This window comes from Nothobranchius furzeri, chromosome 9 (assembly GCF_043380555.1).
Source record: "Nothobranchius furzeri strain GRZ-AD chromosome 9, NfurGRZ-RIMD1, whole genome shotgun sequence".
NCBI classification, from domain to species: Eukaryota; Metazoa; Chordata; class Actinopteri; order Cyprinodontiformes; family Nothobranchiidae; genus Nothobranchius; species Nothobranchius furzeri.
Genome location: NC_091749.1, coordinates 21,688,573 through 21,713,101, shown reverse-complemented (window position 1 = coordinate 21,713,101; position 24,529 = coordinate 21,688,573). Strand labels below are relative to the sequence as shown.

Below are 24,529 nucleotides of genomic sequence, written 5' to 3'. Positions count from 1 at the left end.
GTTTTATTGGCCGAAAATGTATGTGTCCGTTGAGAAAATGATCAGCACATGTGAACGCTGTGTTCGTCGGAAGAGTAAGCCTGAGAGGGCAGCCCCTCTAATGAACATACAGACGAATAGGCCCCTGGAGTTAGTCTGTATAGACTACTTATCTATTGAGCCAGACCAGTCTAACACAAAAGATGTATTAGTCATGACTGATCACTTTACAAAGTTTGCGGTAGCCATTCCTACACCTAATCAAAGAGCTCGAACCGTCGCAAAAGCTCTCTGGGAAAACTTTATAGTTCCTTATGGTGTCCCAGAGAGACTTTTAAGTGATCAAGGCACCGATTTTGAATCAAAAACCATTCGTGAGCTATGTGAAATTACTGGCATGAAGAAGATACGAACAACACCATATCACCCTAGAGCCAATCCAGTTGAGAGGTTTAATAGGACACTCCTCCAAATGCTTGGTACTCTGAGTGACGGTGAAAAGTTGCATTGGAAAGACCATGTAAAACCTTTAGTACATGCGTATAATTGTACTAAGAATGACGTAACCGGCTATTCACCCTATGAGCTAATGTTTGGAAGGCGGCCGAGACTCCCTATCGACTTAACATTTGGGTTGCCTGTTAATGCTGAAAAGAAGTCACACTCTCAGTATGTCAGTGACCTGAAACACAGATTGGAGGAAAGTTTTAAACTCGCAACTTCAAGCGCACAAAAGAACGCTGAGCGCAATAAAGTACGCTTTGACAAAAAAGTGGTTGACTCAACTCTCGACATAGGCGATAAGGTTCTCGTGCGTAATGTTAAACTCAGAGGAAAGCATAAGCTGGCAAACAGATGGGAGGATGATGTTTATGTAGTTCTGAGGAAAGCAGGCGATCTACCGGTTTATACAGTTAAGCCGGAAGGCAAAGAGAGACCAGTCCGAACACTCCACCGAGACTTACTTCTCCCCTGTAGTTTTATACATACCTCGGGTTCAAGAGAAAGCAGTGTTCAAAAGCCTCAGACTCGCCAGACGACCAGGCTGACCGTGGTGCAGGAGGATGAGGAGGATTGTGGCTCAGAGCCAGATTATGACTCAATACCTACCTTGTACCTACCTGTTCCCATGTCATTTTCCGCCTCTACCAAACCGCCTGAAATGTCATCAGCTTTTGCTGTGCCCAGCACTGAAAGTGTCCAAAGACAGGTTGTTACCGGTGATGAACTAGAATGTGGCAGTCAAACCGAACAAGTCCAGAAACCCGAACAAGACAATTCTGCTGAATGTTCAGATCCAACTGAACGTGACAATCCAACAAGCAGAGACGAACGAGAAAAACCGGAAACCAAGGGAAGTAAGAACTTACCTGAACCCGGTTTGTCGGAGCCCGACATTCAGCTAGATGAACCAGTGGAAACTAATTATCAAACTAGGGAACCAATGGTGCCTAGGGAAAAAGTGATATCATCAGCATCGCAAAATGAGCAAGAAGCCATTGTCACTGAGCAGCCTAGTTCACCTAATGTGCGGAGTAGTCTTCAAGAAGGTCAAGACATCCTTCGTCGATCCCAGAGGTCACATCCGAGACCAGAAAGGTTGCAATATTCAACATTAGGTAACCCGTTACTATATGTTGTTAATGCAGTATTTACTAGCCTAAATGAAGCTATCTCCAGTTCAATGCAGTTTAGCCATTTAGATGCACAGGGACGTGCATACCTTCGAAGTGGGGAGGGTGTAACCCACATATAAATGTGCCTGAGATATTTTAGAGTTCAGTCTCTTAAAACAATAAAAGAAGCAGCTACATTTTATTTTAATCTTTAAAAACAAGAAATAAGTTATTAGCTTAAGAGCTACGTTTAGTTTAATTTAATAACCCACGGTTCTAGTGTAAAAAGGGTTAAATCCCGGGTGAGCTGAAGGCATCACTCTCAGCCAATGAGCTGCGGCTAAACGCTGCATGTCCCGCCCATCTTCTCTGTCTCGGACTGCAGGCCCTTGTTAGTTCTTTTCGGCTGCAGAACACGATCAGAACACCAGCGGAGAAAGTAGGCACGGCGTTTCGGAAAAAAAAGAGGTACAAAATGAAGTGTTAGATGTCTTTGCGAATGTTAAACATAATTTTATGCATGTTTACTCCTAAAGAGCCATAGGTTAAAAGATATTTATTAGTTTCGGTTCTTTTTACACTTCTAGTTGTAGAAGGCCAGAGCTTAGAGGCGGCGCCATTTTATGCTGTTGTGCTGCCCATTCGTGGAATCGGTGAGCTACTCATTCCATCTGTTAAAGGTTATTTGCACTTTTTATAGGTTTACTAAGAGTAATGGTTACTACAAGCAAGTGTTGAAGTTCTGTATGGAAAGAAATTGTATTTTATTATTCTGAAACTTTTGTTGTTTTTTTTAAGAAATTGATTACAAATGTGACTGTTTGTTTTAAAGGAAAACTGAAGAAACATTAGAAAGAAATGTAAAAAAAAATGTTCATTTCACCAATTCTGTTTATAGTAAACATGGTTAATGTTACAGGAAGCACTGGTATGTGTGAACAGACTGTGAATTGAATTGTAGTCAACAATTCATTTTGTTCATTGACGCTGTCGTTGACAGGTCAGGTTTTTTGTGACATATGAACATTCTGATGTTGATGGCGAGCCAGTCCCGTGGATGAACCAGATCGGCAGCGACTTCCTCCATCCTTTCTGCACGGTGGAGTGTGGTAGGAGTGAAAAAAAAAGAAAAAAACCAAAGGGATCCCACCACGCCAATTCCCTCTCCTTGCATCTTTTACGTACACCTACATATTCCCTTGGACTCTTGGACATCCCGCCTTATTATTTAGGACTATTTTCTTTTTGTTTTGGACTATCCACATCGTTACACGAGGACTGATTTGGTGTGTTTCAGGTCGGAGCCATTCCAACAAAAGTTGAGGTTTTGTTGCAGGAAGCTGAAAATTTTACCCTGTCAGACAGACATTGTATGTTGAACTGGTACTGATCCAATCTGAAAGATTGAGTTACTAAAAAGGGTGCACCCAGAGGAAAAAAAAAAACAATTGTTGCGATTGTGAAAAGATATTGCCACTCCGAAATTGTTGGTATCAAAGGAAAAGACATATTTCGGACCGAAATAGTTTTATTTAATTTTTCTTTTAAATTTGCTTCATTAAATTTGTCCAGCTGGCATTTCTAAAATATTGGAAGTACTGTCCTGAGTCTCATTCCTTTTTCACCTCTTCTGTGAGTAGCCGAACCTACTGGTCCGAACCCTTTTTGAGTATAATTACTTTAGTGAGGTAAATCTGAAATCGAGTCACAAGTAATTCTGAGAGAGTGTTACATATACAATTAGTTCCTTGTCATTGATTTGTTTACTTATTCAATGCCATTTATACTTGAACATTTGGATTTGATTACATAGTCGTCGTCGTCTTCCTCCGCTTATCCGGGTCCGGGTCGCGGGGGCAGCATCCCAACTAGGGAGCTCCAGGCCGTCCTCTCCCCGGCCTTGTCCACCAGCTCCTCCGGCAGGACCCCAAGGCGTTCCCGGACCAGATTGGAGATGTAACCTCTCCAACGTGTCCTGGGTCGACCCGGGGGCCTTCTGCCGGCAGGACATGCCCGAAACACCTCCCCGGGGAGGCGTCCAGGAGGCATCCTGACCAGATGCCCAAACCACCTCAACTGGCTCCTTTCGATCCGGAGGAGCAGCGGTTCTACTCCGAGTCCCTCCCGAATGTCCGAGCTCCTCACCCTATCTCTAAGGCTGAGCCCGGCCACCCTACGGAGGAAACTCATTTCGGCCGCTTGTATCCGCGATCTCGTTCTTTCGGTCATTACCCAAGTTATTTTAGTAATTTGTTTAAAGTGGCTATTTATTTTAAATACATATTTTTTAAGGTTGACTTGTACAGTGCTCAAGTCAAGTGTGGACTGGAGTTTTAGATTTTCATTTTGATAATGAAGAAAACAAGTATATGAGAAAACAAGTGGTGTTTCTTTGATTTGTTTACATATTGTTTATGTTTTGAATGTTTGGATTTGTATAATTTAAACCTGCACTGACTACTATAACATGTTCCAGAAAAAGAAGCTATTTGTTCCTTTACTTGTGAAAAGTTGCACTTTTGCTAAGGCTTTGTGTTATTTAAAGTTTAATAAACACTGTTAAACCTTTTCAAAACTATTTCAGTTTGTGTAGAACAGGACTATCAATGCTTTCTGAACATATGCAACACCGTTTAAAAAATACCGCGATAATACCGAAAACCGTGATAATTTTGGCCACAATAACCGTGAGGTTAAATTTTCATACCGTGACAACCCTAAATCCAACGGACCCTCCTTTCCAGAACTCCTGAATAGACCTTACCAGGAAGGCTCAGGAGTGTGATCCCCCTGTAGTTGGAACACACCCTGCGGTCCCCCTTTTTAAATAAGGGGACCACCACCCCAGTCTGCCAGTCCAGTGGGACTGCCCCCGATGTCCATGCGATATTGCAGAGCCGCGTCAGCCAACACAGCCCCACAACATCCAGAGCCTTAAGGAACTCCGGGCGTATCTCATCCACCCCTGGAGCCTTGCCACAGAGGAGCTTTTTAACCACCTCAGTGACCTCAGCACCAGAGATCCAAAGTCCCCAGACTCTGCTCCCCCACTGGAAGATGTGTCGGTGGGATTGAGGAGGTCTTCAAAGTATTCTGCCCACCGATCCTAAGTAGAGGTCAGCAGCACACGTCCCCACTATTGTTAGTGTTGGTAGCGCACTGCTTTTCCCCCCCCGAGGCGCCGGATAGTGGACCAGAATCTCCTCAAAGCCGTATGGAAGTCTTGCTCCATGGTCTCACCAAACTCCTCCCATGCCTGGGCTTTTGCCTTGGCGACCACCCGAGCTGCGTTCCGCTTAGATTGCCGGTACCCGTCAGCTGCCTCTGGAGTCCCACAGGCCAAATAGACCTGATAGGACTCTTTCTTCTGCTTGACAGCATCCCTAACTGCATGTGTCCACCAGCGGGTTTGGGGGTTGCCACCATGACAGGCATGGAACAGGGTCCATTCAGACTCAATGTCCCCCGCCTCCCCCGGAACATTTTGGAAGTTCTGTCGGAGGTGGGAATTGAAGCTCCTTCTGACAGGAGACTCTGCCAGACGTTCCCAGCAGACCCTCGCGATACGTTTGGGCCTGCCTGGTCTGACCGGCATCCTCCCCCACCATCTGAGCCAACTTATCACCAGGTTGTGGTCAGTTGACAGCTCCGCCCCTCTTTTCACCCGAGTGTCCAAGACATGCGGCCACAGGTCAGACGAAACAACAACAAAGTCGATCATCGAGCTGCGGCCATATGGTGTCCTGGTGCCAAGAGCACATATGGACACCTTTATGTCTGAACATGGTGTTCATTATGGACAATCCTTGACTGACACAGAAGTCCAATAACAAAACACCACTAGAATTCAGATCAGGGGGCCGTTCTTCCCAACCACACCTCTCCAGGTCTCACTGTCGTTGCTCATGTGAGCGTTAAAGTCCCCCAGCAGAACGAGGGAGTCACCGGAAGGAGAACTTTCCAGTACCCCCTCCAAGGTCTCCAAAAAGGGTGGGTAGTCTGAACTTTGGTGCATAAGCACAGACCACAGTCATAACCCTACCCCCCCACACGTAGGCGGAGGGAGGCTACCCTCTCATTCACTGGGGTTAACCCCAACGTACAGGCACCAAGATGGGGGCAACTAGTATGCCCACCCCTGCTCGACGCCTCTCAGTGGGAGCAACTCCAGAGTAGTAGAAAGTCCAACCCCTCTCAAGGTAACTGGTTCCAGAGCCAGAGCCATGCATTGAGGTGAGTCCGGCTATATCTAGTTGGACCTCACACACCAACTCAGGCTCCTTCCCCACCAGAGAGATGACATTCCATGTGCCAAGAGCCAGCATCTGTGGCCGAGGATCAGACCGCCAAGGGCCTCACCCTCGACTACCACCCGTCACACACTTCACCCGACCCCTTTGGATATCTTAAGTCTTTTTTTGTAGGGCTGCACTTACAGCACATTTTTTCTTGCTGAAAAACCATTGGATAGCGGTTGCGTTCTTTCTTTTCGACATGGTCGACGGACACCTACTTTTCACCTACTCCAGCTTCTTAACTTTTTTTTTTTTAAATCAATGAATCCGGTAGTTCACGGACAACTAGGCTGTTGGAGTGTGGAGTTGTACAGAGAGTGGTGCCTGATATAAATATGAGTATTTTTCTCTGAAAATCTTATTATTTGACAGTCACAAATAATATAACAAGGATATACAATATACATTATTATTATTATTATTATTATTATAACAAAGATCTTTTTACAAGGCTAGCTATGATATGGATGTAATGATTCCATTACCAACTGATGAATACTTAAACATGCTAGCCTATTAAATTATTGTCCCCATCAATTTTTAAACCCCACTCAAGTGTATGGTTATTGTCCCCAGCAATTCTAAAAACAAACTGACGCCCTTGCTCGCTGTATTAGCCCAACATCTGGTCAGACATTTATAATTCTTATCAGGACTCACTGGGTTTGAGCACGTCATGATAAAATAGCTGCTAGATCTGTGTTCTAGATGATGAGATCACCTGTTCTTAACCATCTCACACCCCTATCACCTTTTCATTTTAGTTCTTTCTTCTTCTTTAACCTTCATAATTCTTTCCTTTCCTCTTTTTATCTGCTCGTGGACCTTTACTTCTGTATGGCACAACCACGCAACTTTCCAACACTGCGTCAGACTCAGCACGCACGTGTGTGTGCACACCATCGACATTAATATTATGGCCATCTTCTTTCTATAGGCTCCAATATCAGTTTTTTGAGGCCAAATGGGAGGTGGCCACCACCGCCATTTTGACCGTGTCACAGGTTCCATCAAGCCCAGACAATTCCAAAAAAGGGAAGAGAAGAGGAGCTGAGGGTGGCGCTGTAAGGCTGGGACCGACTGACGACACTCGGTCGAACTAGCTACAAGCTAACCTGAAGCTAACCCAAAGCTAATGCGGAGGTGGGAGCTAAGCTAACGGAGGTAGCAACCTAGCTACAACCAGAGTTAACTGTGCACAACACCAGAGCTTCTGAGTCAGAGATACGCCGGGCTGACCGCTGGGTAAAACCGGGTGGAACACAGAGGTCTCCCGAGACCTGGTCTCGGAGACCTCCATAACCCGGCAGCCGCACAGCACACAGAAGCCGCGATCAGACAGCGATGCGCCGAGCTGCTGGGAGAACCAGCCGTCAGCCCGCCCAGCTAAGGAGCCGCGATCAGACAGAGATGGACCGGGCTGCAGGGAGGGGAGAACCGAGTGGAAAACATCTGTGTCCCGAGAGCTCCACAAGCCGATCGTCGGAACCCAGCTCCACCAACATGTTATATTTCAACCCATTTTCTGAAGTGCAGCATTATGTTAAATGCACTGGGTTTTACCCTATTACATTTAAATTTCATGGTTAAACAGTACATTTTAAAATCAAAGCTCAGCTCGGCAGTGACCTAAAATGCATAAATATAATTTTACTTACCGAAAAAAATGAAGTGGAGACTCTTTGGACGCTCTATTAGTGCAATTAATGCCACAGCAAGTCATTTTGTCAAACAATTGCACAAAAAATATCCAAAAAAGAATACACAAACACAGAGACTCAAAATCCCAGAGCAGTTTCCAAGCCAGACCGAGGCTCTACTGAGGCCTTTCCACGGAGCTAGCTCTGCGGTCACGTGGGTCGGATGCTCATTAATTATACAGAATTTTAGGCTTTTAATACACTTAAACAGAAGAGTGAGAAAAAAATTCACCCCCCCCCTCAGAGTTGTCATGAGTGTAAACTAGATAATTTAAACAAAAAACATGTTCTGGTACCAGGCTGTAAACATGTTTATTTCTGCTGTGAAATTGGCATTTTTAACATGGGAGTCAATGAGGATTTGCGCGCTTCTGATACCAACCCCCAGCGGATGAGAGTGGAACTGCAATTTTTGGTACTTCCAGGTTTGACTGAATTTTAAAGCCGCATTGTGGGGGCCTGGTGCACACACAGGCACACATGCACACACGCACACACACACACAGGCACACACACACAAGCACACACACACAAGCGCACACACACACTCACACACGCAAACACATTAAATCTACAGCACAATATCACAATTTATGTGTCTCATAATACAACCACAAACACTGTTGGGTCTTTATTATTATTATTATTATTTAATATTTTCTGTTCTTTATTAACATATTATTTTATACATTTAGATACTTATTCCATCTTATTTACAGGAAGGCGTCATATTGTAGCTACTCACACACACATCTATGGGTGCACTAAAGTTTGTCTCATGGAACGTACATGGAGCTGGCTCCAGAGAGAAGAGATTAAAAATTTTTGATCAGTTAAAGAGAGTGCAAGCGGACGTAATATTGTTACAAGAGACTCATAGATCTGCCACATCTGCAAATGAACTTAAAACACCTGAGTTTCCCAGCATGTTCTCTGCCTGCTATAACTCTAGGCAAAGAGGTGTAGCTATTTTAATACACAAAAACATCAATTTCACAGTATTGGACACATCCAGAGGGTAGATTTATAATGTTAAAAATATCTCTACTGAACCAAATATTATGTATCGTCAGCATATACTGTCCAAATACTGATGACCCTTCATTCTTTCATAATGTTTTCTCTGCACTCTCTGAACACTTGGACTGTCCACTTATACTTGGAGGGGATTTTAATTTTTTGGATGGATACTTTAAAAGGTATCCACCAAGGTTAAACAGTACATGAGTGATTATGGGCTTTGTGATGCATGGCGATCTCTTCATCCTAACCGTAGAGAGTAAACTTTTTGCTCACACGTCCATCACGTTTGGATTATTTTCTAGTCAGCAGCTCATTGTTGGCTGACATTTCAGACTCTGAGATACACCCCATAGTTGTTAGCGACCATGCTCCGCTTTCTTTAACTCTGGTAAATAAGAAGACAATCCCACCAAGTAAAAACTGGAGGTTTAATACATCTCTGCTTAAAGATGAAGGTTTTATAGAATTTTTTTAAAAGGAGTGTGCTTTATATTTAGAACATCCTGACCTGCCTGGAACATCAGCTACTGTTCTCTGGGAGGCAGGGAAAGCAGTGATGAGAGGTAAAATAATCTCTTTATCATCACATAAGAAACAAAAAAAAACAACAACCAGAAAACAAGCAAATTTAGGAGTTAGAAGAAATCATTAAGCCTTTAGAGCAGGGATTCCCAAAGTGTGGTGCGCGCACCCCTGGGGGTGCGCGAGCTGCCGCTAAGGGGTGCGCGAGGTGAAAAGTGTAATGGCTGCGGAGCTCAGAGAAGTCTGTCATATGTCACCATTAGCGTAGAAACTCATTTGTGGGTGGGCCAAAGAAAAAGTAAGTGGGCACAATAAATGTAATTGAAAACAAGTATTTTTTTGCGCGCGTGTCCTCCGCATGTGCCCTAGCTTCATAATAACAATGCGCCGAGCTTCAGCACTCTGGCCTGCGCACGCTGATATGTTCCATATTTGATCATTTTTAACGGTGTTGGAGGAATCTGAAGGTGGCGAGTCATTCTGGCAGATTGTAATTAACACCCTGTCTCATGCAGGTGTTCTGACATTGTAAACCTCACACACAGAACATTGTGGATGTAACTAAATAACAAGAAATTATTCCCATTCAGGCTATTAACAGCGCGCTGACGATCTGAAGTTCAGGGTGCATCTGTCAGAGGTCAGACGCGTTCCGACTGAACCACGGCTCACGGGTGCACAAGTGAGCACATCTGGGCTGGGCAGAAGTCATTTTACAACATTGGTTTAAATAGCGCGAGACGCGGTGACTTGAGCGGCTGTGCCGCGCGCGTGCGCGCGCACACATGCACAGATTCAATAAGCGCACACGCTGCTTTAACTCCGGCGTGCAGTCAGACTGAAGGCAGAAATGAACGCTGCCTCCACCACGATAAAAACTTTTAAGAGGTTATTTTTCATTCAAGGTCAAATTAAGATATTAGCTTCTGGGATGAGTCGGGTCCGCTCCAGCCAGTGACTCCTCATGAACCTGACCACATCTCATGTTACTGCAGCATTTGTTATTCCAGTCAGTGTGACAGCGGATCACAGATTCAGCCACACCATAAAACAGCAATAAGTCGGTCTGAGGTAAAAGTGAACATCATGGCTATATCTTGTCCCCTATTGACATTTGATTACGCACAAGTAGGTGATCAGCTCAGGTTTACGCAGAGCAGAAGGAAGGAGAGCGCTCTGGCCGCACAGGTTAAACGTTCCTACTTTAAGAAAACCGTTAAATTGCATTGTTTATGTGCTACCCTGGCATATATATATATATATATATATATATATATATATATATATTTTTTTTTATAGAGCCATGCCCCGATGTGGGGGCTGGGGGGGGGTGCGTCGACATGGTCGGGACATAGAAGGGGGTGCGCGGCTAAATAAGTTTGGGAACCACTGCTTTAGAGGCATCCACAGAAGAAGAGTTACTGAGCAAATTACGTAAAGCTAAACTAGAACTTCATGGAATTATCGACAAAAAGACACAATTTTTAGCACAAAGACTACGAATAGAAAACTTTGAACATAGTAATAAATCAGGTAATTTTTAGCTAACCAATTAAGAATAAATAAAGAGAAAGCAACCATATCTGCAGTTAAAGACTCAACTGGGAATATAGTTTATGACCCTGAAAGCATAAACAACACCTTCAGAGACTTTTACCAAACTTTGTACTCACCACAGATAAACCCATCAGATAATGAGATCAATGAGTTCCTTGACAGGATAACACTTCGTAAATTATCAGACAGCCAAGTTACAGTCCTGGACTCGCTACTAACATCAGCGGAGCTCCAGGAAGCCCTTAAATCTATGCCTAATAGGGTAGCTCCAGGTCCAGATGGGTTCCCAGCAGAAATCTACAAAGAATTCTGGACCATTCTGGCTTCAACATTCTTCAGAATGGTGAGGGAAATCAAAGAGAGCAGCAGATTACAGCCAAACATGAATTCAGCCAATATTAGTCTCTTGTTAAAACCAGGCAAAGACCTTGCATTTCCTACCAGCTATCGCCCAATTTTTCTTAATAATGGTGATCTCAAAATAATTTGTAAAGCCCTGGCAAAAAGATTAGAAAAGGTAACCCCTTTCATAATACACCCTGACCAAACGGGTTTCATTAAGGGTAGACAGTCGTCCACAAACTCACGTAGATTACTTAATTTGATAGATTTCTCTCACAGTAGAAACATAGAAACTAGTATATCATCTCTAGATGCAGAAAAAGCTTTTGATAGAGTTAACTGGAAGTTCTTATTTGCAACTTTATATAAATTTGGTTTTGGGAACTTCTTCATAAACTGGCTACAAACATTATACAATTCACCAACAGCACGAGTCAGGACAAACGACCGAATATCAGCTAGCTTCTGTCTTCAGAGGGGGACCAGGCAGGGGTGCCCACTCTCCCCCTCACCGTTTGCTATCTTTATCGAACCACTAGCGGCAGCAATTAGGCAAACAACCGATATTAAAGGGATAAAGTGTAAGAAAATAGAACATAAGATCAGTGTTTATGCAGATGATGTTTTACTCTTTCTCCAGAATTCGCAATCCTCTCTCCCAAGCAATAGAATTCATGAAATCTTTTTCAAGAGTTTCAGATTACTCTATCCACAGTTCTACCGATTAATTTCTCTTTTGTCAATTTGCGTAATACACAATTGGAGTCAAGGAATATCACATACTTAATGTCTCTCCCAAGTTAGCAGATCTGACCAAACTAAACTACATCCCACTTTTAAAGAAAGTGGAAGATAATCTTGCAAGATGGAAATCCTTACCGATATCACTCATGGGGAGGGTTGCTACAATTAAAGTGATGGTCTTACCCAGAATAAATTACATATTTTCAATGATCCCAAACAAGCCACTAGCTGACTGGTTTAGATCTCTGGACTCCTCAATCAGTAAATTCCTTTGGCACGATAAACCTCCATGAATTAGCTTCAAAATGCTTCAGAAGACCAAAGACAGAGGATTGGATCTACCCATTTTTTATTATTATTTCTTAGCCAACAGGCTGCAATATATAACAAGATGGTTGCAAGATAACCCACTAGATAAGTCCTGGTTAGATATAGAACAGACACTTTGCATTACGATTGAGCTTTCAGACTTACCATTTATTAGCTCAAGCATAAGAAAACATGAAGGCTTCAAAAGTATTAGTATCAGCACCTCTCTGACAGCATGGTGGGAGTATCTTAAAATGACAGAGTCTTCACTAGTACCATGCAGACGCACACCTATCTGGATTAATCCTGATATTTTGCAAAATAACAAAATGATTAACTTTCCGGACTGGAAAAGTAAAGGAATCCTATACCTGGAACACATACATGAAGGATTGGACTTCATCCCATATTATAGAATATTCTCCTAATTTGGAATGGATAAGAATAGCTTTTTAGAATATCACCAAATTAAATCCGTAGTCAAACAAAAATGTAAGCTCAATAAAATAGAATTACAAACACCACCAAGGGTATCAGACTTCTATAATCTCAAACCCCCCAAACTACTGTCTAGAGTATATAAGACACAGTCCAAAATAGACGATAGAATAGCTATCCCTATTGAAAAATGGGAGGTGGACTATCAGTTAGCTTTGACCAGAACTTCTGGTCCCAAACTTGTTTTAAAAACTTTTAAAATGATCAGACACCCTAATTTACAATTAATTCAGTACACAATTCTACACAGAGTACACTATACAGGTCATCGGATGTTCAAGATGGGGTTTGTGTCATCTGACACATGTACACACTGCACAAACAACATTCCTGACAATTACATCCACACAATGTGGTCCTGTCCACCTGTCCAGGAATTTTGGGGTAGAGTGTGTGAAGACCTGTCAAAGTGTCTGAAATGTCATATCCCAACTTCCCCCTCTCTTTGTTTACTGGGAAACCTGGACGATGTCCCTATTGAAACATCTTTGGTTCACGTGGTTCTGACTGTCATATGCATTGCTAAGAAAACTATCCTCATGAGTTGGAAAAAGAGATACTCTGTGCATTAACCAGTATAGAAATCTTTTGTTAGATCATATTACACTTGATACAGCCTCTGCTTCCACTTCAAATCAATCTCGCAGGGCTCCTTTGATCGGTTCCATCACATAGCGATGATGAGGGATCATTGATATTGTCCTGCGGGATGATGTGGGTGATGGGGTGGAGGGTCTGAGTTTGGAGTATCCGGACGTTCCCTGGAGGTGGGTTCACTGGGGGTGTCTGGAACTGGGGGGCTGCTGCCCCCCTCTGGAGGTGCTTGGGTTGCCTTGGGGGGTGGACTACTGGCGGGTGTGAGTGGGGCCCCTTGGGGATCTTGGCGGTGGCCATGGGTCGCTGCCTGACAACTGCATGGCCCCTGAGCAGGTTTAGTTGGGGGCCTGGGGGCTCGGGGTGTGGGGGTGGTCTGCCCCGTGTGGGGATTGGGGTGGGGCATGGGGGTCGGGTCCTGACATATATGCTGCCGGGAAGAAGGCGGGAACAAGCGGCATTGCCTGGCCCGTGCTAAGGGGCCTCAGGTAGACCTTGGCTCCTCTGCTGTTCCATCACAGGGGAGGGGGATGTCCAGGAGGGGGAGGACCCAACCTTACCTGGATGTCCTATGTCTTATACAATCTGGAAGTTGTACAAATGCAGGGATGGGAGTAGATATTCTGCTGGGGTGGGGCTGAGTTTGTGTCCTCGGACTCCGCGTGGCTCTGTGATGCTGCTGCGTTGGGCCCTGGCAAGATGGGCTGGGGTCTCCATGCCCTGGGTGGCATTTTGGCAACAGAGTTGCCTATTGGGGCCAGTGGGGGAGTTGGCTCCCTGGAGGGCTTTTGTCCAACCAGCCACTCCTCCCCATCCCCACACATTTTTCTCCTCCTGCATCATCACACAAACATGCACATAGGACCTTGGGGGGTGGACAAGTCAGGGGGTGCGGGTATGGACCCCATTTACGCATTCCTGCGGCAACCTGCTCCCCAATTTTATTTGTACCTTAAACACTTCACCAACTTAATCCACACAAACACACACTTAGGGCATTGGGAGTGAGCACATTCAACGGCATTTGGCAGGGGGATTTTTCAGCCTCATCCCGAGTGCCAGTGACCCACTTTCAATTTTAAACTGCACTTAGACACTGAGAGCTGTGGGTGCAAGTGGGGTGGGGTGGTGGCATCAGCTGGCGTAGGCCAGACGATGCCCACACTGCCCGCTCACCACAGCCTTGGAATACACCTCATCAACATGCACTAACACTATATTGGAGCAGGTGGAGGGAGACTAGGGGTCTTAGCACACCTCTGTTTTCGCTTGGCTTCCCGGGGCTGGAGGCTAGGAGGGAGATCTGGCCGTCTGGTTGGGGTCTGAGGTGGTGGGTTGCTTTGCTCAGCATTGGGCGGGGGAGCCTGCTCATCAGCACCCCAGCAGAAAGGGTCAAACTCTGGTAACCGGTGATGGTTGTACCCAATGTGTAGCAGTACCGGGACCAGAGTGAATAGGGTGTGTATGGGGACCATGAGTGGGTGTCCGGCATGCATTTTTGTAAGTCTTTGGTTGTATGTGTATGTGTGAGCATGAGGGAGGGAGTGTGTGACTGTGTCTGTATATGACTTTATATGTCAGGTGGGGCCTTTGACTCCTCTCTTCTCCTGGGACTCCTTTTGATGCTATACATCTTCGCCTCCCCTCCCCCTGCCACACCTGGTGTGGAGTGCAGTGCCTTGGTCTGCCTGAGTGTTCGTGGCTCCCGGGTCAGAGGGTTTAAGATTTTTGGCATCTGCCTGATCAATCCCGGTAGCTGCCTGGTGGGATCTGGGTCCCTGGGCTCTGCTGGGTCCTCGGCGGGGGTGGTCGCCTCTGGGTCCTGGGCTTGGCCGGCTAGATGGTGGGAGGCTGCGGGCGGGACTGTGGGCTTGCCGCTGATGTCTCCCAGGACTCTGCTGGCTGCTGGTTGTGGCCCCCCGGGGACAATCCTCTGCACCTCTCAATGGGGGCAGGGGCTTTTCTGATTGCAGTCTCCTTGGGGCCCCTGTGCTCTGGGAAAGCTCCTGGATCTCTGGGACTTGGAGCTCCCTCCATCTCCTACACATCTTTGGGGGGGGGGGCAGATCTGTTGCCCCCCATACTCTCTATTGGACGCTCCTATAGAGAGACCTTGCATATGCAGCACATGTACAAACACAGGTGCTTACATGTGCTCTCATAAGTATGGACTTGGGCATTTGCAACACATGTCTTAAGGCTGTGGTTGGCACTAAATGCACTGTGATTTATTATCGTGTGATTGTTCAGTAAAACAATGTTGACTTTAAACATCCTCATCAGGTTGACGCAGTGATAGCTTGCTCCTGTTGTATTGTTGTGTGTCTGTTTTCTGCAGGTCTAGAAGCAGACTCTTGCTGATCATTGATTGTTTTGTTTATTCAGTTTTTATCCCCAACTGCAACTATCCTATCTTGCAACTCAGTATTCTTCTTCCTCCAATCACGACGAGTTGATTTTATACCAAAAAGTTCTACTTTGGTTTCATCTGATCACATTACATTCTCCCAATCCTCTGCTGTATCATCAATGTGCTCTCTGGCAAACTTCAGATGGGCCTGGACATGCACTGGCTTCAGCAGCGGAACACGTCTGGCACTGCAGGATTTGATTCCCTGCCATTACTGATGGTGACCTTTTTTACTGTGGTCCCAGCTAGGGCTGCAACAAACGATTATTTGGATAATCGATGAATCGGATGGGGTCCGACACGATTAATCGATTAATCGGATTACATAGGGACATTTTTAAAAACTGCTATGGAAACGTTATTTCTCTCCTTCACTTTATTAAACACAACATTATTAGAAAACAGTTCAATAGCAGAAAAACAACATGCCATCACCTAAATTGTCTTATAAGGTGTATAGACAGAGACCCTAAGCTACACCTATCTGTGACCTAAAATGCTTGGTCCAAGTTAAACAGCTTAAAGAGCAAGTCAACCCCTACCAGAGTCTAACTCCACTCCCACTTCATGTTTGAAAAATGCAACACATGCTGTTGCCTAAATACACATCAGAGCATACTTCTTAGCCAATAGCGGTGGCAGATTTAAATTAAAATACAGTGCAGAGTTTTTACCTGACAACGGCACAACACTGCCAGTTTTAGGCAGAATATTTAAATTTTAACTAAGATGCACTGAAGTGCCAAATTATTGACTACACGTGTCTGCAGCACGATTAGACACTCGTTTATTTAGTTTATTAGCAAAAAAAAGTTTGTTTGGGGGTGACTTGCTCTTTAAGGGCAATTCTCATCTGTTTTGTTTGATCTCATCTGTAGACATTTATTAATATTGGGGACGTCAAACAACTAATTTTTAAATGTAATTAAACATAGGCTGTGAATTAATCAAAATTAATCACTATTTCCAAAAATGACTGAAAAAATACCAAATAAAACAAAAGTAAATGAATGCCATCCTCCTTGCGATGATGCCCTGGGCAACTGCCATAAAGTCACATCAAGAAATGCTGCTGATCATTCCAATGATCCCAAATAGACTCACATTAGGCCACATGAAAGCAACTGAACTCAAAAATATATTAACCAGTATATAACTGCACTCGCACAACACGCCTGCAGCAACAGTTCCTCCCTTTTAAATGCGTTTTCGCTTCTGAGGACATTGTGGTTGTAAAGCCACATGTTATTAGTCTGGCCCCGGTGTGATCAACCAGTTTCTGGTTCGCAGCGGCGTCTTTTATACAGATAATGAGTTCAAACAGGTGCCATTAATATAGGTAACGAGTGGAGGACAGAAAAGCTTCTTAAAGAAGACGTTACAGGTCTGTGAGAGCCAGAGATTTTCCTTGTTTGAAGTGACCAAATACTTATTTTCCACCCTGATTTACAAATAAATTCTTTAAAAATCCTGCCATGTGAATTCATGGATTTTTTTCACATTCTGTCTCTCGCAGTTGAAGTGTACCTATGATGAAAATTACTGACCTCTGTCATCGTTTTAAGTGGGAGAACTTGCACAATCGTTGGCTGACTAAATACTTTTTGCCCCACTGTAGATGATTCTCCATTTTTGTCTTCTACAAAGAAATTCCAGTAATTGAGAAAGAAAAACAATTTATTTTTTACACAAGATTTAATAAAATAACAGAACACAGAGTGTCAGTACATTTGGAAAAAGGTAAAATAAAACAAGGGGCCCAGAGAGCTGGCGAGTGAGTGGAACGTGGGTTGTGAAGGAAGAACAGAGTTGTCAACATTGTTATCGCTATAGATAAATTATATCAACAACACATTAGCTATAACAGTCAAGGATATGTTTATCCTGTTTGCCTACATAAAAAACACTATAATCTATGTGAATTCATTGTTTTATGCTAAACTAAGAAAACCAACTGCTGCCAGATCATATTGGGCTGGTTATAAAATGCTTTTTCTGACTTGTCTAACTCTGGGGAATCTTAACAAGACACAATTTTACTGAGTGGTGGAATATTCCTTTAAGTTAAAATGTATTTGTGGAGACCACAGTTTACAAGAAAAACTTGAATGTTAGATTTATGCTGTGACTGAGTTTGTGTGTTCTGTTGTTGTTGAGATCCGCTAAATAAATCTTATTTGCATTACTTGGAAACCCTCGTGAGTTATTGAGACAGTTCTTTGGTGTGTAATAGAGGAATAAGTTTGCATCAAAAAGGCAGAGAATGAAAGGTTTAAGATATTTTTTCTTTCTTTTTTTTTGAGGGAGATATATTGGCCATTATATTGGCTATCGGCCTTTGTTAAAAGTTTTATATCAGTATTGGTCCCAAAAAAAGCATATCGGTCGGGCCCTAGTACTCAGAGTAGTTTCTGCTCGTTAAATATCAACAGACAGCTACAGCTTATAAACTTGACTCTCCCATTTTCCAGTTTAGAGTTGACAAAGCTCCTCAGATGAGAAGCAAAACAACTTCAAGACACCAAAGAAGTCCAGTTGCCTTCGTTTTAACCCTTTTGGATCTCCTTCACTAACTAGCTAACTACAAACTTGCCCTTTGGGACTTTTATTATTTCCTCGTGTCCATCGTGTCGCCGGAGGAGGAGAAAGGAAACAAGATCTTATTTAACTTAAAATAAACCTGAACTTCCTCCCAGTTTTCCTTCAAATTGAATCTAATTTATCATCATGAAAAAAAATAATAAAGTGTAACAAGAACTTTTATTTTCTATTTCTCTTTGACACTCTCTTGTATTAACTTCTCTGCATCCCTAAAGAGAAGAAACGGGTGATTAGATGCTGCAGCCGCTGTCACTCACCCCCTCCCAACACCAGATCTCCCGACATCACACCACTCAGTCTGATTGAGCCAGACTGAAGCTGAGTTTTTGAAGCGCTTCGAGGAGAAATAATAACGCATGTTTAGAGGTGCGTCCTCCGCTCCTCTCTGTAGTGTGAGCAGAGACACTCGCGCTTTTTGAGTGTGCAAATGTCGCTGTGTGACCCAACCTGACAAATTAACATAATTTATTGGCCCAAATCCAACTTGCTCTTTAAAACACCAGTGTTCCCTTGCTGCTACCTGCCTGACAAATGAATGAGTGATTAACAGGTATCTGCAGCACTTGATGTCCTCCTGAGGAGGCGATGCATATACGCAAATCAGGTGTGCTGAAGTAGAGACATGGAAGACATGCTGGATAGTGGGCCCCGAGGACCAGGGTTGGGGATAGCCTTACAACACCAACACTAGTCATTTTCTGGACACGACTGGATTGTAGTGTGTCGGTTACAGGTTCCGAGGTGAGGGCTTTCGGGACGGGTTTGAGAGGGGAACCCGTCGGGGGCTGCAGGATGGCCGCAGACATGGAACCTCTCATGGAGCCAGGCTTTCCTCAGAGGTGAGCAGGAGCCTGTACAGGCTATCTGGTGTTTGCTTGAATCTTGACCTGATGAACTCCCTCAAAGAACAACAGCCTCTTCTCCTCACATAGATTAGCTTCTATCATGGTTTTGCCATCACATGGAAGTGTCTGCTACACCACAACACCGACGAAAGGTCGAGGTACGTTTTACTAAAACCATGACGTATTCATTCTGCCGTCCTGCCTTTTTTAGATTGTTAGATGTACTAGCTGTAGAAGAGGGTACTATACAAAATGTTTTCTCTATTGATCACTGTTAATGACCAGTTGTCCCGTCAGCAGCAGAATGCCTTCATGTTTAAGCTCTCACGGCCTTGTCTGCTCTCTCGAGCCCTTTTCAGATTGACATTCCGGAATATGTGTGGACAATTCAGTCCGGTTTTTAACCAGAACTGTGTCTTCAGACACACCACTTTTGTACTGGAACTTGTCCTTTCGGCTGCCTTCACACAGCAGGGAAAAGTTCCAGATGTCTGGGGGGATCGGACTTATGTTAAGCATAATTCTGCGCACACGAAGACGCATAAGACCTGGATGATGGCGCTCAATGGTTAAAGGAATCACGGAAGCAGTGTGATGCGCTCCGTCGCTCGTCTAGACGGTACCGTAGGAGGCGAGCTGCCATGGTTTGCCGCATGCTACAGGAGCGAGCTATCTATGAGCGCACAGCGTCCCCCGATCCCCTCCTCCTCCCCCTCCTCCCTGTCCGGAACTCGACCTCACCAGTCTGAAGCAGCCACCTTGTCCGTAACAAGTCCGGACCTGTTACTAGGGGCATCGTCCGGTTTAATTACGGAAAACGTTATCCGGATGTTTGTATTCAGACACAAAGGTCTTACGGACAGAGTCCTGAACATTTCCGTTTTTCATGGCCTGTCTGAAGGGGGCTTCAAGTTGTTCAACCAACAGTCTGTAACCCTGAAATGACATAAAAGAGGGTACCCAGTGTCCTCCCCATACCCTGGACTAGAGCCCTACGCGGGACTGTTTTCTTCATCCCGCTCCTGCCCGCTCCCGCTGAATTTCTGACCATTACCGCCCGCAACCGCAATGTGTGTGTTACACTCCCGCCCGCACCCGCAGTGTGCATGTCCACTCCCGCCCGCAACCGCAAAGTGTATGTTACACTCCCGCCTGCACCCGCAGTGTGCATGTCCACTCCCGTCCGCAACCGCAAAACCCGGAGAAATTATTACCTCACAATAAAAGAGATGTATTGAGTTTGTGTCCTCTCTGGTTCTGGAGAAAACATGTCATTTTATTGGATACGGAAACCACATGATTCCTTGTTTCGTTTCTCAGGCCTGCATGTCTTGGTCAGGATTAACCATTTAACGCCGAGGTGTCACCAGGATCACCGGTGACACCTCGGCGCATGCGATTTCAAATAACTCCTCACTACTTCAATTATAAAATTCTTTAAAAAAATAAATAAATAAAGGAGCAACTGTGTGGTGCTTAAAGGAAAATCAAGGCCGTTTCATATTCTATTCTCCTCTGTAATCACGCAGTGATCGAGGCCTCTTTTCTAAGAGACCTGAATGAGAAATATTGACACAAGCGACATATAGACAACACAGCGCAGTGACTTTTAATAACTTCGTTTTTATACGTGTATAAAAAATTAACACAATCACATTGTACATAAAATAGACCGCTTTGCAAAACAAGTACCGTATAAACATGAAAAACAGCAGATTTAAAGTTTTTTGCCATATGTTGCATGTGTTCTGTTTGAAAAAATAAAATAAAAACGTTCAAACTTAGGCATGCCGCACAGTAACACAGGCACCTAATTAACAAATAGCAACAGATTGAGTGGCTCAAATAACACTAATAGATAACAAAGATAACTTATAAAAACCAAAAAATTTAATTTACTGATTAATCACTTGGTTGGAATATTGCTGTGAAGGAAGAGAATGTGGCTGACCAACTGCGGTCCCAATCCTGTGCGTCTCTCTTCCAAGATGCGCCCACAGACACTGAATGCGCGCTCTGAAGGCGCACTGGATGCAGGGATACTGAAAATGAAACGCGCCAGCTTTGAGAGCGCTTGGAAGCGCTCTTTGTTGAACTTCCACCATTGAAGCACGTTGTTTGGGTCTGGGTTGTCAGAGAGCCGGCAGGTGAGATATTCAGAAATTTCATCATCGACCGACTTTGGCGCTGATGCAAATGACGCGTCATCTTCCCAGTCTGCGAATCGTTCTGTGCTTTGCTTTTTGGCTGGTGGTGGCTCATCCTCTGCTGTGGCTGGGACCAGGTCAAACTGCATCTTCTGAATACTATCCTTTGCGCCTTTAAAAAAGGATTTTATTCATATATTAATTAATATTTATTTAAAAAATGGCTCATGTCATTCATTTAGCTATTATGCCTCTCATTCATTCTTATTTCTCCTTTATTTTTAAAATTCATTTTAAATATAATTTTAATTAAAGCTGCAAGCAGCGTCGTTCGGCCCTCGCAGCGAAGCTGCTCGCCCTCCTTCCGCACCCCCTCCGCTCCATCCCCGACGCTCTCCAAACCCAGCTCCGCGCTTGTCCATCCTGGCCGGCAGCCGGGGGCACCAGGGCACGTCTGGCAGAAGAGAAAGTCAAGCACCCCGACACCAGAAACCGTGAACGGCCTCCTCGTCCACACCTCACCCTGATTCAGCATCCCCTCTGAGCCCAGCATTACACGTCTCACCACTAGGAGATACTCTATCTTTACCACACTGGTGATGTGATGTTCAGTCTCGGGCAAATCGGAGGCTGTTTGTGGAAGTTACAGTCAAACGTAAGGTCACAGCGTCACGCCAGAAATCGCCATGGCATCAAAGCCCCTCCCTTTCTGAAAAGCTATAAGATCTGAATAGTCATTACAACATCATGAAGACAGTGCATGACCTTAGTGTCATGTTGACAAAATTAGAGGGGATAAATATGGGCATTTCACCATAAAACAGTAGACTTCCTGTAGTCAGGGGGCGGGGCTTAGGTGATGCCAGCTGTCCACATTGTCACTGTCTTCAGATGTGGTCAGTGATCACACAGACAAAGTTTGAAATTGATCTGATCATGCACAAGGGAGTTATTGAGTCAAGTAACATAATGGCGACTGGTCAAAGTTTGAGGCTTAGCCACGCCCACACCTTTATACTTATTTAAAATCTGACGGTTGAATTTTTTCCTCTATGTCTTAAGAGTATATAGCAGAAGTTTGAAGGTGATCGGTGGAAAGAGCGAGGAGATATCATTCTCCTAATAACGTGTGCGAAAACCACTAAATTGAGTACTTGGACCAAAATGGCCGACCTCCTGTGCGACATTGCGCTTGGCTCCCAGAGACTTTTTTGTAGGTCCTGATACACTACATTAGTGTGCCAAATTTTATGAACCTCAGTCAAAGCATGGCTTGGGGCTGACTGTTTTAATGGTCCTAGGGGGCGCTGTTTAAGAAAATAGGCCACGCCCACAAACTTCAGCTGTCCATTTCTATTAGGGGTCAGAGTAGGATCACTCATCAGAACTTGTGTGGCGATGTCACAATGACTGAAGAAATGAGAGACAAACGTATTTCCATGTCGTGATGGCGAATTTTGCCATGCTCCCAAAGCCCCGCCTTTATTCGAAACCTGCCAGTACTATAGACCAAGTGACCTCAAATTGTCTGCTGCTATTTGCCACTGTTTGGTGGTGATTGGTTAAAAGGAGTCCAATAGGGAGCTGTGAAAAAAAGAGTGGCGTGGCGACAGGTCAAAGTTTGAGGCTTAGCCACGCCCACACCTTTATACTTATTTAAAATCCGACGGTTGAATTTTTTCATCTATTTCTTAAGAGTATATAGCAGAAGTGTGAAGGCGATTGGTGAAAAGGGCGACGGAGCATCACTCTCCAAACAACGTGTGCGAAAACCACTAAATCGCGCACTTGGACCAAAATGGCCGACTTCCTGTGCGACATTGCACTTGGCTCCAAGAGACTTTTTTGTAGGTCCTGAGACACCACATTAGTGTACCAAATTTCGTAATCCTCAGTCAAAGCATGGCTTGGGGCTGTCAGTTTTAATGGTCCTAGAGGGCGCTATTTCAGAAAATAGACCACGCCCACCAGAATTTCACATCAGATCTTTTGGGGGGCCAGACTAGGATCACTCACAAGAAGTTTCGTGGCGATATCTCTAGAAATGACGAAATGGGAGGCAAACGTAAGGCCTAAGTGGTACGCCTGACTTCGCCGCGCCGCCACAGCCCCGCCTTCTGGAGAAAACTCCCATAAAGTGACGCCAAGCAACCCCAACTTGTCTTCAGTTAACCGCTACAAATTTGGGGTGATTATTGGAAAGGGCGAATTTTGGAAAATTTCCCAGTAAAACTTGACCTTTTAAGTCCTGAGGGGGCGGGGCTTATGTGACATCATCAATCGACCATTCATTTCTCTTCGGAGGGCGACGACGATTGTCCATAGAACATTTCTTTAACTGTAATTCTTTCATTTATGAATCTATAGCAATTTGAATTTTTTTGGCGAGTGCTCGAACTTTGAGGCCTAGTCCCGCCCCTTCAGTATTTACGAAAAGTCAATTTTATTTTCTCATTTTAATCGTCCATCGCTTCTGTTTGATCGAACACTATTTTTGAGACGATCGTGCAAAAAATGACCAAACTGTTCAACCAAATATAGACCCTAGAAAGGTTCAAAACGGGGTCAAAATGGCCACTTTAGTCCAAAATGGCCGACTTCCTGTTTGATATTGACCATGGGTGCAAGAGGCTTTTCTGTGCGTATTGTTGAGTTCTACAAGTGTACCAAATTTCATCACTCTACTATGAAAAAAGGTCAAAGCGGAGGGGTATTTTTAATTTTCCAGGGGGCGCTGTCGAAACACTTTTTTACTAACTTTCACATTGCCAGCGAAATACGTAAATTTCATGCACTTTCTATATTGGGCCAGAATTTGGTGACTTTTTGGATATGCTAAGACCCCCTAAAGGCCATCAAAAGACGCGGAAGAAAAAGAAAAAAAATTAAAGCTGCAAGCAGCGTCGTTCGGCCCTCGCAGCGAAGCTGCTCGCCCTCCGTCCGCACCCCCTCCGCTCCATCCCCGACGCTCTCCAAACCCAGCTCCCCGCCGCTCCGTCCTGGCCGGCAGCCCGGGGCACCAGGGCACGTCCACAGACTGAAACGTCCACCACACCGACACCAAGAACAGCTAAAGTTCACCTCGTCCACACCTCACCTTGACTCAGCATCCCCTCTGAGCCTACCATTATATTACATGTCTCACCACTAGGGCATACTCTATCTTTACCACACTGTTGGTGTGATGACACAGACCAACTTTAGTGCTTTTCTCCCCATGTTTATTAAAGTTATCGAAAGTTAAAGTTATCTAGGGGGCGCTGTGATCAAGTCCAGAAAAATCCCATTGAGGTCAGCTTTGGTTGACAAAGACAGTTTTCTGTTATTTTGGCATCAAACGGACGTTG

General features: G+C 44.5%; 1 protein-coding gene across 3 annotated transcripts in view; it reads left to right on the top strand.

Annotated features, from left to right (window-relative positions):
• lto1 (LTO1 maturation factor of ABCE1) overlaps positions 1 to 24,529 on the top strand; it is a 105,985-nt gene that overhangs the window by 17,007 nt on the left and 64,449 nt on the right. For 2 of the 3 annotated variants that reach the window (XM_054738456.2, XM_070554710.1), the window contains one exon: positions 18,924 to 19,029. In XM_054738456.2, coding sequence (XP_054594431.1) covers positions 18,924 to 19,029 — 106 coding nt within the window. Of the gene's footprint in view, positions 1 to 18,923; positions 19,030 to 19,122; positions 19,194 to 24,529 lie in introns of all 3 variants that reach the window. The other variant, XM_054738455.2, reaches the window with a different exon arrangement.